General features: G+C 42.4%; 1 protein-coding gene across 1 annotated transcript in view; it reads right to left on the reverse strand.

Annotated features, from left to right (window-relative positions):
* EVC2 (EvC ciliary complex subunit 2) overlaps positions 1-16,300 on the reverse strand; it is a 160,730-nt gene that overhangs the window by 11,787 nt on the left and 132,643 nt on the right. Inside the window, exons 18-19 of the mRNA XM_077814642.1 lie at positions 15,075-15,286; positions 11,054-11,141 (exon numbers count right to left, since the gene is read on the reverse strand). Coding sequence (XP_077670768.1) covers positions 11,054-11,141; positions 15,075-15,286 — 300 coding nt within the window. The remainder of the gene's footprint in view (positions 1-11,053; positions 11,142-15,074; positions 15,287-16,300) is intronic.

Raw genomic sequence — 16,300 nt, forward strand, 5'->3', positions numbered from 1 at the left:
TTCAGACACGTTCGGCATACCATGAGGGCGTGCCTCTCTGGCATGTGCTATTATGGCCTGTTATGCCCTGCCGGTACATTGTACTCAGCACCCTCTGGATCTTTTCAAACAATTACCCAGACCACGTTCAACCCCTCTTTGCAGGGTCTGGTTTATTTACCATTCTAACATATACCCCTTAACAGAGTCAGGTTTATTCCACAGCAGTAACTTACTCCTTTAGCCTCTCTAGTTCATGCCCTCTCTGGGACCATGTAAAAGTCCTATTCAGTTTCCTCCACCGTTCAGCAGGCCCACCCCTCCTCCCAGGGCTGGGTTGTACGTCACACAACAACCCTGTCCCTCTCCCTCTCCTTAATACAAGAACCTCCTGGATCTCCTCCTTGAAGTTGGATTTAGGCTTCAGGACAGTAGTAGGGTCTTATGCAGCTTCTCCTCCTGACCTGTTTTCCCCAATCCATCCTAGCCTCAGGCTGGGAGGGTTCAGCAGGCAGACCGACCCCTGCTGCTGTCTTCTCCCTGTTAACTCAGGGTCCTGCAGGAAACTCTTCACCCCCTGCAGTATCTACAGGCATCTACCTGGCTTCTGAGGGAAGAGGCAGCATTTATACCGGTCCCTTCTCCCAGCTCATTTTTCTATTGGCTGGGTGAGAAGGGAGCCTTGCCCCACCCTCTCTGCAAGGCTCCTAGCCCTGGGGCCTAAAGTTACAGGATCTCTTCTCCAAACACTATTCATTCCCAGAGACACTTTCCCTCTAGCTCTATCCCCCTTATGTCTCTATATCTCTCTATTGGATCCTTAAAGAGCCATGCCACATGGCAGGGTGGACCGACCACTAGACTCTACTATCCTTAAGGGGCAGACCTCCCCATCACACAACACTACAACAAAATAAATGATCAGTAACTTTTAATTTGAAACTTTACAAAATTTACCACTTTGGAGGAAAAACAATTCAATGAAAATCATTTTAAAGTCAATGGCTTTAGAAACTAGTGCTATTACCATTTGCTTCATCACTTCCACCATGGACCAGTGTGTGCATGAAGATCTTTCACTTCTGGACACTGGGACTGCAGGATTATAGACAGCCTGACTCTGTGCATTAAGTCATTATGCAGCCACATAAATGGCTGTGCAATGCCCCATTGTTTGGAAATTACCAAGTAACTGTGCTCTAGAGCAGGGGGGGCCAACCTGTGGCTCCGGAGCTACATGCGGCTCTTCAGAGGTTAATATGCGGCTCCTTACCTAGCCACTGATTCCGGGGCTGGAGCTATAGATGCTAACTTTCCAGTGTGCTGGGGGGTGCTCACTGCTTGACCCCCTGCTCTGCCCCAAGCCCTATCCCCACTCCACCCCTTCTTCCAATGCCCCTTCCTCTGAGACTTGCATGCCCTCGCTCCTCTCCCTTCTCCCCCATAGCCTCCTGCGCATGTGAAACAACTGACTGTGGTGGGAGGGGGGAGTATGTGCTGATTGGTGGGGGCTGCCGGCAGGCGGGAGGCACAGAAGGGCGGGGAGTGGATGGGGGCTGTTGACGTATTACTGTGGTTCTTTGGCAATGTACATTGGTAAATTCTGGCTCCTTCTCAGACTCAGGTGGCCACCTCTGCTCTAGAGTCTAAGCCTTTATTTAAAAAAAATTAAGTCTCTAGCCCTTATTGTGGAAAAGAAAACCTTCAAAATGGGAATGGAATGCACAACTATGCGTATTCCTCAATCGGCAGACAGCATGGAGCAATTGCTAGGAGAGAAGTGTGACTGACGGCCATTCATCTTAAAGGGGCTACTAACTCTGAAGCCTAATGATGACAATTTCAACGTTAAGTATTTCACTGCTTTTCATTTCGGCAGAAGCATCGAGCTTGTGTGCTTATCCACTGTTTCCGGGTGAAGGGCAGACGTTGGCACAGGCTGCCAACAAGAGCATGTGGCTACTGCCAAGCAGGCTGCCCAGAGGATTCAGGGGGCATGGGGCAAAGCAATTTTGGGGGCCCTTTAATTAATTAAGCACCTTTTTAAGTTTTACTCACCCGGTGGCACTGTGGGTCTTCGGCGGCGGGTCCTTCACTCGCTCTGGGCGTGTTCGGCGGCACTGAAGGACCCGCTGCCGAAGTGCTGCCCAAGACCCAGAGTGCCACCCTGTCAGTAAAAGTGCTTTTGTGATCGCTCCCCCTGTTCGCTCCACCTGGCTATGCCACTGGCCCTTCCATAAAAAAAGTTGCAATACTACAGAATACCATACTCTCGTGGGGGCCCCTGTGGGGCCCGGGGCAAATTGCCCCACTTGCCCCCCCCCCCAGGTGGCCCTGCTGCCAGGGGCTTCTTGTGATGGGAATTCAAACCTCCATTCCCTCAAATTTAAAATCATCTCTGCTCCTGTCTAAAGCAGAAAAAAAATCAGAAATACTCAGTCATCTCTTGGATACTGCGAACAAACTCACTCCATTTCCCACTCCTTTTCGGGTGCCAAGAGCCCTTTGTATGTCCGGTCCAGCTGTGAAAACTCCAGCATCCACCTGACAATTTCGACAGTGATCCTGTGTATTTCAGTACAAAAATCTATAGCACTTTGAAAACCTGGGGCTAGATAAAAACAACAAATTAAATGACCACCACAAAGGATGCTGCATTGGACAATATGAGAGGAGTTAGTGAGGATGGGGGGAGGGCAATACCACGTGTTCAGGAAATGTCCCACTGCGTAAATGTAGCAATAATGTGCCGTTCTAACAATTATTAACTGCCATTCCCTCTCTCTATCCTATTCAGCTCCTCTATCTGCTCCCAGTAGATCTGCCATAGGAACACTGGGCCAGCTCCCATCAGTTATAGCTGTTCTAAACCACCCACGGCTAGCACAAGCACGCCTGTGATAATCCCCCGGAGTCCTTAGAAAGCCAGCACCACTTTTGCACTGTTTACCAGCCTGTGTGTAGCAGATGCGGGAGATTAGTACCAAAGCCAGGTCACAGGCACAAGAAACCGCCAGGAACAAGTGAATACAGAACAGGAAAACAGCCAAAATCAATTTCTTTGTCCTGAGAGGATTCAAAATGTTACAGCTGCTGTTAGAAGTCTCACTCTTCTCTGTAACAGGAATTTTATACAGCAGTACAGAATGAATTTGCAGAAGAGATCAGGCAAATCCAGAGTTTGACTATTGTTAGGATTCTCAGAAAAGGGAAGATTTTGCAGAGTAAGCCTTTCTATCATAAGGACAACACTCCACATTTACTCCCCTTCTACCTCTATTAAAAAACAAACACGCACAACCCTCAACCCAAAATCAAAGACACAAACAAAATTAAATTAATAATCAATGAACCAGACTAAAACATAATCCTACCCCAAGCAGAAATTTTACCCTGAAAAGGGAGCAGAGCCAGGGACTTCACTAATACTATCAGTTTTACACAGAAGGTCCTCAGATATGATGATGGGCAGCAGAAAAAAAAAAATCTATCCTGAACTTTGTGTGACGGTTTTGGACACCGTTGGCTCTTATGAAATCTTAAAAGAACCACTGAGGATTAAGGTAGGAATAAAATTCTTATTTCAGCCTATGAACCACCATCCCCTTTCCCTAAAAGTGAGAGGGCCTTCAGTAAGTCATTTAATTCAATAATGTATTTATACATAGATGCCAAAAGAATTATGACTGAGTTCTTGGCTTTCATCTTCAGCAGTTTACTCTTAAATGTTCTTGGATGTAGACTTTTTTCACACTCTCTGACCCCTAACTTTCTGTATCAAGAATCATTTGGATTGAAGAAAAATATGTGCTGGTATTCTAATATAGCAGTATTCAGTAACGGCATGATTTCTGTCAAGTGCAAAGTGTCAAAATTCTGTCAAAATACAAGGAGAGTGACACCCACTAAACAGGTGCACACAGTATATGCCTGAACACAAAAGTGTTGATGTGTGTCTGTTTTCTGGTTGCGTACAGCACCCACACAGATGCCCCCAGCCACCTTTCAACTAACTGGGAACAATGAATGTGCGAGAGGGAAGTAGGGTGGGTGTGCTAAGCTGGTATTGCTGGTCAGGGAGCACAAAGGCCTTGATTTGAGGACTACACTTGCTGTTCATATATCCTGATAGGTGTTCAGATGCCACAGTGGATACCAGGCTAGATTCCCCTCCATATCACAGTGCGCCTGTAAACCAGAGATTCTGATGTTTAGATAGGGGCCAGACTGGGGCACCCAGTTTCCACCTTACTGGGTTCTCTCTCTGGTGGCTGCAGATCTGCTGACCCATGCCAGCATGCAGCTGTAACCCACATTAGTGTAGATCTCTGTCCCTGTCACAACGTGGCTGGCCCCTGTGATTAAATTAGGTTCAGCTGCCCTGGGCCAGAGCAGGTACTCCCAGCTGAGTCAATTAAGGGGTCAGGGCTGCACCTGGGCTATAAAGGGTCTGAGGCTGTTCATTAAGGCAGAGTTAGAAGGAGGGCTGTAGCTGATGATTTCCTGCAGCGGTCCCTGAAGAATAGAGTTGGCTGCTCAGACAGCACCTTAGAGAGGAGGTAGCGTGGAAGATTTGTTTTGTGTTTGTTTTTTGGGGGGAACTTTGTAAATAAAGAAACCAGACCCCAGGAAACTCTGTGACTGATTGAGAAAGACGGTGTGTGATTTAAGGAACCCCGAAGAAGGGGAAAGCAGGGGTGGGCACACTGAAGAGGAACCCCTGGTCAAGAAGCAGGGCGCGGGTGGCAGCCATTCGGTTAGAGTCCCCTTTGAGTGGCTGGATCACATAAAGAGGTTAGAACTAATGGACTGTTAGATGGAGAGGTCCAGAGTTAAATCCCTGCAGAAAGCCCAAGTGGGGGTCTTATTTAGCATTGCCAGGTGTCTGGTTTTCAACTGGAACATGCTGGTCGAAAAGGGACCCTCCCCATCCCGGTGAAAACGAGCGAGTGAGTGAGGGTGGGGGAGAGCAAATGACGGAGGGAGTGGGGATGGAGTGAGTGGGGTGGGGCCTTGGAGAAGGGGTGGGGCAAGGGCGTTCGGTTTTGTGCAATTAGAAAGTTGGCAACCCTACGCAGAAGGGACCATCGTGATCATCTAGTCTGACCTCCTGCACATTGCTCACCCACCGTACTCACCCACTCCTGCAATAGACTCTGAAGTCCTAAAATCTTGATTTAAAGACTTCAAGTTGCAGAGAATCCACCATTTACACTAGTTTAAACCTGCAAGTGACCTGTGCCCCATGCTGTAGAAGAAGGCCGACTCTTGCAAAGTTTGGTTGAAAACTGCAATATTTTGAAATAAATTCACTGCAAGTGATAGGACATACTCAATGGTCTATGCACCACTCAAAGGCTGTGATAGGCTACATAAAGTCCTCTGGCATTCGAAGATGGGGTGAATTCAATGCTATATGAGTGCTATACAGTAGCCCCAAGGGAACAACTGTATCAGACAACACCAGAGGTTTCTTGCATCAGCAGCATCGGAGTTTGTGTTTCTTGAATTCAGTCAAAACAACCAATAATGTAAAATTGTAATTTAAAACAGCAGAACTACTGTACAGACATCACATTGATTTGGACTGAGTAACACATGTTGAAACAACTAATGCAAAATCAATGAGCTCTGTCCATGCCGTGATTTCACATTTGCTTTGCCCTTTTCACACGAATGTCTTCCTGTATCATCTGTTGTATCTACAAACAACAACTAGAGTACTTGGGAGTATAACTGTGTGCTTACTCAAAACTAACCTCTCTATGGGCAGCAAAAGATCCTGTGCTCAAACAAACCTTTCATTGACTTAAATGGGAAATCTTCCTAAATAGGAACACTAGAGCCAAACCATTGAAACATAGCAGTCTAAGTTAGGCATCTGAATAAGTGGCCTGCTTTTTCAGAGCTGCTGAGCACCTGGAGTGCCCATTAAGTTTAGTGGGAGATCTGTCCACTTATGGCAGTGCTGAATATTTGCCCAATGGGGAAAATTCCATTTAATGTTAAGAGGAAAATGGATGACTGGCAGAGGTAGCAACTCCTATAATTACGGCTGCCTAACACTTGCCATTCTAATCTATATTCTATACATTGTAAATCATAGATTTTATATGGTTTCCAACACTATTGCATTGCTTTCTATAACACAGGATTAAACACACAAAGACTAGGAACATGCTACACTATATGTTTTATTAATAGACTATTCATGCTACAAGGCTCATCTTTCTTCTCAGGCATATGGCAAGTTGGCAGGCTGAGCGTTGGTGGGTTTTTACTATTATAGCTGTTGTGTAATGGGATTTTATTTTAGTTGTGTACTACGTCTGTAAGGCTGTATCTGTACATTTATTGTGGAAGCTGGATAACGCAAGCATGCTCAAAGCAAAGGACAGCTCCTTGCTTATGTTTTATATAACCAAATTAAAGCTCAATTCTCCAAGCACATGCTGTATAGAATAGCTGAATTTCAATTATAATAAAGTGCTGTAAATTCTCTCTGATCACAAATGTCTTTGTCTTACTAAACTGGTAAATGTCCAGGGTCACTTTGTTCACTTGCTAGAGTGCTAAGTTTGAGGAAACCACAAGATACATATAAGCAAGATTATCCATCTGCTGAACCATGCTTTGAAACTTCCACTTAGAAAAATTCATACTATGTTCTTTCCAAGTTGCTTTGTAATGCATCTGTGCCACTTGTTAGAAACGCAGCAAAACTCATTACAGTTTAACATGCGTGAATCCAGCTTTGCGCGGTCGGAAAAAAAAAAAAGAAAAAAAGAAAAAACAACAATTTAAATACTGTACCTGTAGTGCGGGCGATTCCGCCCACCATTACACTCAATGTAATTTTGACTATACACGATTTTTGCTGACTGCAGAACGTAACCCCAGTGTAAGATGAGACTCGCCTGCACAGGAAGGCAATACCTTCTAGCTGGCTGCACTGTCCATCTACTTTCTGGTGATGCGAGATTTCTGGAGCAGCATCACAAAGAGTATCAGAGAGCTCCAAAACTTCCTATCATCCTTCTGTGGTAACTAGCAGAGAAGAGCCATATTCTCTCCCCCTCCATTCAATCAGCGAATTAGTTACTGCTAAGCTACAGGACTCCTAATTCCTGTGGTCACTAGGGTTATGAAATGTCTTTATTTGCTTTTGGACCTCCTTTCCAGTTCATACAGACCCCAAAAGAAAGACACCACCTTTCATGGAAAGAAAACGTGGAAAACTCCTTTAAAAACTAACACAAGGACAAAATTGATTTGGGGAAAAGGTTCCCATTGAAACGAATGAGAATCAGCAACGGTAGTACTCAGCTATTGTTAGGGGGTTGTTTTTCCACCTTTCATCATGCATTAGGTGAATGCACCAACCGCTGGCTCTTTAAATGCCACAGAATCTGAATAAACACACACACTATCAGCGATATAGATGCCTGGAGCTGTAGTGAAGATAGTGTTTATCCAAACTCTGATCCTTCCAGATAACAGCAACAAAGGAACAACCTCTCCAAACATCCTAAAGCATTCCCTATAACAGGGAACATTTCAGGATAGAACTCTTCTGTAAATGAGCTATGGAATTGAGGAGCTGGCTTGTCTTGTGCACCCTCTAACTATGCTTACCCATGTATGCTCAGTAACATGGCAAGCTAACACCAAGACTGAGACCCTATTGTACTATTCATCCTCTGGTTTTAGTGTTCTCGATCCACAAATGCTGAGTGGATTCCCCAGACTACTTAATTGCTAAATAAACTATATGATGGTAAATTTGAAGCTCTAAACTATTCTCCTAATTAGTCTGTTTATCAGACAATAGCATATTTAAATGCTTGTAATTCAACCAAGAGAAGATATTGGGAGTGCTAATAGTGGAACAGTGGACCTATGCTGTTTAAAGTCTGCACTGTGTTTGCAGCAACATCATATGGTGCAGAATAAATATTGTGACAGGGTCAGGCCAGATGGCTACAAGAGAGTGGTCAAAGGTAGATACATTAGTTCCAGGTTAAGCAGGTCCCTTTTCCCTGGGTAAGATAACAGGGACTATTCCAGAACACTCAGGAACTTTATAGAACTAATTAAGCAGCAGACTAATTAGGACACCTGTAGCCAATTGGGAAGCTGCTAGAATTAATTAAGGCTAATCAGGACACCTGGTTTAAAAAAGGCTGTCACTCCAGTCAGTGAGGTGTGTGCGTAAGGAGCTGGGAGTGAGAGGACGTGCTGCTGGAGGACTGAGGAGTATAAGCATTAACAGACATCAGGAGGAAGGTCCTGTGGTGAGGACAAAGAAGGTGCTGGGAAGAATCATAGAATATCAAGGTTGGAAGGGACCTCAGGATGTCATCTAGTCCAACCCCCTGCTCAAAGCAGGACCAATCCCCAACTAAATCATCCCAGCCAGGGCTTTGTCAAGCCTGACCTTAAAAACTTCTGAGGAAGGAGATTCCTCCACCTCCCTAGGTAACGCATTCCAGTGTTTCACCACCCTCCTAGTGAAAAAGTTTTTCCTAATATCCAACCTAAACCTCCCCCACTGCAACTTGAGACCATTACTCCTCGTTCTGTCATCTGCTACCACTGAGAACAGTCTAGATCCATCCTCTTTGGAACCCCCTTTCAGGTAGTTGAAAGCTGCTATCAAATCCCCCCTCCTTCTTCTCTTCTGCAGACTAAACAATCCCAGTTCCCTCAGCCTCTCCTCATAAGTCATGTGTTCCATTCCCCTAATCATTTTTATTAAGAAAGGGGAAGTTGAACAGGACAAAAGATTATCTCCTTCTCTCTTGGAAAAGTACCCTGCAATCTTTAATTACCAAGCATACTGTCACCAGGGATTAGCAGAAAGGGCCTCACTTGAACAAACCACCCAAAGGATGATGCAAGTTTAGCTGTTCCTTAAAATGCAGCTTCTTGTTGTTGTCAACAGAATTTTGTTCCATGAATAAATAAATTATTAAAAATAAAGTTGGAAAGTCTCTTATCAGTATTGTGCAAATTACAAAAAAAGGTTATGAGCATGTACAGAATTTACAGTTTTACAAATTTAGAACTAAGCTTAAAAGTTACCATCTCATGAAAATTTATAATGTTGTGGGAAATAATCTACAAAAGTGTGCAGTGGAAATTTTTTCTCTGGCTGCAAGCTTTTATTCCTATCACTTGCACAAATAGAGTCCTGACAAAATGTTGTGAACTCTGTGTGCTGTTTTCAGAGTAACAGCCGTGTTAGTCTGTATTCGCAAAAAGAAAAGGAGTACTTGTGGCACCTTAGAGACTAACCAATTTATTTGAGCATAAGCTTTCGTGAGCTATAGCTCACTTCATCGGATGCATACTGTGGAAAGTGTAGAAGATCTTTTTATACACACAAAGCATGGAAAAATACCTCCCCCCACCCCACTCTCCTGCTGGTAATAGCTTATCTAAAGTGATCACTTTCCTTACAATGTGTATGATGTGTGCTGTGGAGATGGAAATATAATGGGAGGGAATTTATTGACAAAATAGAATTCAGTGATTACTGGCAGCCATGTCTGCTTTCCGTATGTCAAACTGTCAAAGCCAGCGTGCTGTGGAGATGGTTTGATAAAATGTTTTAGAGACAGAAAAGCAAAGAAGAAAATCAAACACAGCAAAGGGAATGAAAACGTCTGAATTTAAAACAAGTAGGTTGATAATGCTGGTCATGATAACTTCGAGAAAACATTTTCATATGCAATGAGCACAAACATACAGCAGAATAATGAGCTTTAAAACACACTAAGACTTTGTCTACACCAGCACTTTTATTGGTAAAACATTTGTTGGTCAGGGGTGTGCAAAACACATGAGCCTGACCGACATAAGTTTCACCACCAAAAGCATCGGTGTGGACAGTGCTATGTCGGTGGGAGAGCATCTCCGGCCAACATAGCTACCGCCGCTTGTTGGGTCTGTAGTGTAGACATAGTCAAAGACACACAAAACAACCTAGTAAAAAAAAAAAAAACAGACAGGTTATCTGGTATGTTGTCATCATCATAACAATGTTTATCCTTTGCTAAGTAATCAACAGTTGATATACTATTCTGTTAATTCACAGATGAAGTGAACAATATAACCTGCATCATGGTGGTGAATAAGTGACTTAAGTCCCAAAGAACTATAAGTAAAAAGATAGCAAGTCTTTCTTGGAGGAAAAATTTGGAAGGGAGATAATATGGCTGAGACTTTACGTATTTGAATGTGGATTATGAAATTTGTTTCTTTAACTCCAAAGAGATAATAGTTAAAGGGACATTGCCAAAGTCAGGGCTCCTAAAAATACAGCTATTTTGTTAAACTTTTTACTTTCAGGAGCCCATTGGTTTTTTTTTAAAATTGGTTTAAATAATCTGTTGTGTATGTGAAAGATTACAGAGTGAGAGCCCTGGAGGCTGTCTTTTCTGTGGATTAAGAACAACACAGGTAGTAAAACTGCCAAATTTCATAGCACTGCCCAGATGCCTCAGTCATGGCCTGGAGGGAAAACCTCTGAGTGAGGGACAGTAGTTAATTTTTCCATGCCATTTAAGCTCAGACAGCCAACAGGGGTGATGAATAGTGTTAGCTGAAGATGTGGTTTTGTGATGTTGCCACTTGTTTATTTCTTCTTAAATGACTGTGTGTGAGCATGTGTGTGTACATATATATATATATATATATATAAAGAGAGAGAGCATGGTGTTTATTAATGTTCATAATACTGTTGGAGAATATTCACATCTCTATATGTGTACATATACATTTTTCAATATAAATATTCTCTAGCAGCATCAGAAACCTAAACAACAGCATTGTTCTAACACATGAAAACCAGAAAGTGAAACTGTCCATACACAAGTAACTCACCAATTTTCACTGTCCAAACTGAGTGAAATGCAAATTGCATACAGACATGATAAACGATGGAAAATATTTACTATTGAGCACAGTGTTTACTATTATGATCTCAGAGAAATTAGTCTTTTTGTTCACTTAACTGATTTCCAGATACAGCAGAGATAAAAAGTGGGAAATCATTTAAATACACCCTTACCTGGCTGTAAAGTGCCAAAAATGTATCCATTTCTATATTCTCCAGAAGATCTTCAAGCACAACATCATTCCATTGCTCTTCTCGTAAGCTGAAGGGAAAGATGAAATTAGTATTATCTTCCCAGGCATAGTATTTAATGTGATAAGAAATCAACGTCCAAAATTCATCCATTCAGAAAACATTTTACTGGTAGATTTTGTTAACAGCTTTACCGCACACATCTTTAAACAAACTAAGAACACCACAATTCTTCCCCTCTTCTTCAAGAGCCAGACCCTGCTGTGTTACTGTTCAACATATCTGATGACAGCAAGGCATCTCATGTGTTTTGTTGTGGCTGCATATTCCAATCTACAAGGAGCAAGGTAACGAACAAATATTGCATGGGAATGAGTAGACTCCTGCTGAAGACTTGGCATGAAGCTTGGCCCATTTTTCTATCAGTTTTCACATCTGTCTTAAAGTATTTACAACCTTAAGCGATAGTTTCTTTCCATTCAAGTCTGTCTTTGGCTGTGTCTTCTTTGTTCCCTATATTTATGCAGCATGAGTTGAGATTCTACTGAAAGTTTTTATGTTGACAACTCTTCCTGCGGTTTCTGAGTTTCAGCTCACTACAGAAGATGTTTTTCAGGAATCTATCAGCAGCTACTCTGATAACATTACCTGTTCATCTAAGCTGGGCTTTAATAATCACTACCACAATGCTGGTTGTTTTTGCTCTTTCAAGGGTGTTAATGTTTGACACTGCCTTTCCAGCAGATCTTCAGAACAGAGCAAAGAAAGTGACATCTTTAAGACTCTTATCAGAGTCTGTACACCAACTATGAGCAGCACAGGGGAAATAAAAGAACAGTTCTGTTCTGATTTGGATGACAATCAAATTTATACCCAGTGAAGACAATCTTCTACTTCTGGGTGACTTTAATGCTGGAACTGAAGAAGAAATGAGACTTGGAGTGGTGTAATAAAAAACAGAGTCAGAAAAACGAAGAGCAATAGTCTCCTGCTACTCAGCAAGTGTGCAGAGCATGAGTTACAAAACTCAGATCTGAAACATCTTCAACACATGCAGATAGCTGATTCCCCTCTCCCTCTGTGACCTTTTCAAAGCTCACACACACTACTTATCAGGTTTCAGAGTAACAGCCGTGTTAGTCTGTATTCGCAAAAAGAAAAGGAGTACTTGTGGCACCTTAGAGACTAACCAATTTATTTGAGCATGAGCTTTCATGAGCTACAGCTCACTTCATCGGATGCATACCGTGGAAACTGCAGCAGACTTTATATACACACAGAGAACATGAAACAATACCTCCTCCCACCCCACTGTCCTGCTGGTAATAGCTTATCTAAAGTGATCATCAAGTTGGGCCATTTCCAGCACAAATCCAGGTTTTCTCACCCTCTACCCCCCCACACACAAACTCACTCTCCTGCTGGTAATAGCCCATCCAAAGTGACAACTCTCTACACAATGTGCATGATAATCAAGTTGGGCCATTTCCTGCACAAATCCAGGTATGTGGTTGTTGGTGAGTATTTGCTTATACCACACAACAGAACCACTAACCCAGGAACTTATCCTTGCAACAAAGCCCGTTGCCAACTGTGCCCTCATATCTATTCAGGGGACACCATCACAGGGCCTAATAACATCAGCCACACTATCAGAGGCTCGTTCACCTGCACATCCACCAATGTGATATATGCCATCATGTGCCAGCAATGCCCCTCTGCCATGTACACTGGTCAAACTGGACAGTCTCTACGTAAAAGAATAAATGGACACAAATCAGATGTCAAGAATTATAACATTCATAAACCAGTCGGAGAACACTTCAATCTCTCTGGTCACGCAATCACAGACATGAAGGTCGCTATCTTAAAACAAAAAAACTTCAAATCCAGACTCCAGCGAGAAACTGCTGAATTGGAATTCATTTGCAAATTGGATACTATTAATTTAGGCTTAAATAGAGACTGGGAGTGGCTAAGTCATTATGCAAGGTAGCCTATTTCCCCTTGTTTTTTCCTAACCCCCTCCCCTCCCAGACGTTCTGGTTAAACTTGGATTTAAACTTGGAGAGTGGTCAGTTTGGATGAGCTATTGCCAGCAGGAGAGTGAGTTTGTGTGTGTGTGTGTGTGTCCCACGGAAAAAAAAAAGGGGGGGGGGAAGCCTGGAGTTGTGCTGGACATGGCCCACCTTGATTACCATGCACATTGTAGGGAGAGTGGTCACTTTGGATGAGCTATTACCAGCAGGAGAGTGAGTTTGTGTGTGTATGGGGGTGGGGGGGTTGAGAAAACCTGGATTTGTGCTGGAAATGGCCCACCTTGATTATCATGCACATTGTAGGGAGAGTGGTCACTTTGGATGAGCTATTACCAGCAGGATAGTGAGTTTGTGTGTTTTTTGGAGGGGGGTGAGGGGGTGAGAGAACCTGGATTTGTGCAGGAAATGGCCCAACTTGATTATCATGCACATTGTGTAGAAAGTTGTCACTTTGGATGGGCTATTACCAGCAGGAGAGTGAGTTTGTGTGTGGGGGGGTGGAGGGTGAGAAAACCTGGATTTGTGCTGGAAATGGCCCAACTTGATAATCACTTTAGATAAGCTATTACCAGCAGGACAGTGGGGTGGAAGGAGGTATTGTTTCATGTTCTCTGTGTGTATATAAAGTCTGCTGCAGTTTCCAAGGTATGCATCCGATGAAGTGAGCTGTAGCTCATGAAAGCTCATGCTCAAATAAATTGGTTAGTCTCTAAGGTGCCACAAGTACTCCTTTTCTTTTTACTTATCAGGTTGTGAGTTTTCTCAGGCTAAGAGTTGCTCACTCATAACTGATTATTTTCTTTTTTCAGACGCAAGCCTAAAGACAATTTTTAATCTTTCTAAGTCATTTGGAACTGGGTTGGACACTTTTTGCCTCTACCAAGTTTTAAAGTTAGATTGCTCTATTTACTGTTTCTTTAAAGGGCCTGCTGACTGGTTTGCTTGGACTTCTGGGGCTGGAGGGAGAGTAATGACCTACCTACCTACTTTTTTTCCCCAGTCTTCTGCAGCAAGACATAGAAACATTCCTCTAGAGCCCACTGTGGTCTGGCCCTTTAAAAATTAAAATAGCTCTGGGGATTCACATACCCCAGGCTGCAAAGGACCCAATCTGAAATTCTTGATCCAGAAGTCAGAGGACAGGACTCCTTTTGAAGCCTGTCAATGCCACTCCTTACAAATCAGTCCAAGTGACACCTACTTAGTAATGCAAAGCTCTCTCTCATAGTGCGACATGAAACTCAAAGCATGTGTGTGTCTGCAGGTCTCTGTGATTCATACATATATTATTTTATTTTGCAAAATCTCACCCAGTTTGCTTTGTGACACTTTTGTCGAGATGGCTATTACCACATAAACAATATAAAAAACCTTTTACATTTTTGTTGCAGAAACATCTTTGCTTTAAAAGATGGTGGTTTTGCTCATGGTGGTAACTAAAAATGGCCTCTTTCACTAGAACAATTTGATTATCTAAGCAACACTCATAACAGAAAAGTATGTTCAATGTGCAGCAAAATGGATGCAGGGTGGTGGTGGAATTGAAATTCAAGTGGTTTGCATTTGATTGGAAACATTTTCCCAGAGACTATGGCTTTCATTCTGTTCTCTTGAGCTTGACTGAATTGGAACCAACCCTGGTCTCCTGCTTGATAATGTGGGGTATTAGCATTAGCCCACTGGTTGATCCCAAAGAGACTGATTGTAAGGTAAGGCTCTGCATTTCAAATACATTTTTACAGTCAACAGATTTATTATTATTTAATGGGTATATTGCAGTGGTGCCCAGAATTCCCCAGCAAAGAAGGGTGTTCTTCATGAAGAGGAAAACCCTTGCCCTGAAGTGTTTACAGAATGAACGTTTAGCTTGCTGGTTCGATATGGTATGTTACATTCTCTGAAGACTGCTTGCAATGACTAAGATATAGAAAAAGGCTGTCATACTTAGTACCAAAAAGCCTTACCTTTGCCGATGAAGATTTACTAATTGCTTACACTTATTCAATGCCTGATACAGCAGACCAGACACCTGTCTCTCTGCATTCATTTCCACAACTTCATCTGAAAATCCCAATCCGTCTGAAGTCCATCTCTGCCTGTTCAATAGATGCTGCTGCTGAGCCGTCTCCTTATGTAACATTTCATATTCCAACTTTCTGTCAAGTTCTTCAATCTCCTAGAGTTTGAAAATGTACAATGATAAGAACAATTCACAATTCACCTTGGAAGAACAATTTTCATTTGGAGTCAAGAAAAAGATGGCATCATTGGTTTGCAATATTACTTTATTCTGTACTCATTCTTCCCAATCGCTTGTGATCACTACACTTTCCAGTTCATTGTGATGGCTTCGCTAAACATGACTAGTATGCAATGAGCATCAGAACAATGCTTAAAGATATCAGTAAATCGTTGCTGTGCTAAAGGGCAATATGTCTGAAACGTTGCAATGTAGGAGACACTTGGAATGTATAATATCCATATGGCTAAGATTGAAAGGTCAGACAGCTACCTCATTTATAAGCAGGGTAAAATTACTGAAACACAATGTGAGAAATTCATGCAGACAGTTTTTAGTTATGCTGAATCTACTACTAATACTAAATAGGTTTCAAATTGGAAAATATATACCACTACTCAACATAACAAAATCAGAGTAACAAAACAATATCTCTACACTCAAACAAGAACCCTTCCCAGAAATTATTTAGGAGACCTAGCTTAATAGTGTCATTTAAAAAATCCTTGTCTTAACTGCATAATTAATATGAAATCAGGATAGCTGTGTGGTTAGCCATTAGACTAGGACTAAGGAGATGGGGTTCAGTTCCTAGTTCTGCCACAGACTTCCTTTCTGACCATGGCCAAGTCACTTAAGATCTCTGTGCCTCTGTTACCGATCTGTAAAGTAGAGAAGATAAATATTTCCTTTCTCCCATCCTTTGTATGCTTTCTCTGCGAAGACTAAGATCATAAGGGCAAGGACTGTCCCTAACTAGGTGTATGTTTAGGGTGACCATATTTCCCTAGGCTGAATACTGGACACCTGGTAAAATTACTCGCATTCAAGTGAGTTCAACGGCAATCAATCAGAACTATGCAGTACAAATAGTCAAATTAACATCAAGTTGACTAAGCCCCTGTTAAAAAGAAATACTGTGTAGTTGGATTCTTTTTATTTACCTACTTA

The sequence above is a fragment of the Eretmochelys imbricata genome, chromosome 4 (genome assembly GCF_965152235.1).
Source record: "Eretmochelys imbricata isolate rEreImb1 chromosome 4, rEreImb1.hap1, whole genome shotgun sequence".
Lineage (NCBI taxonomy): Eukaryota > Metazoa > Chordata > Testudines > Cheloniidae > Eretmochelys > Eretmochelys imbricata.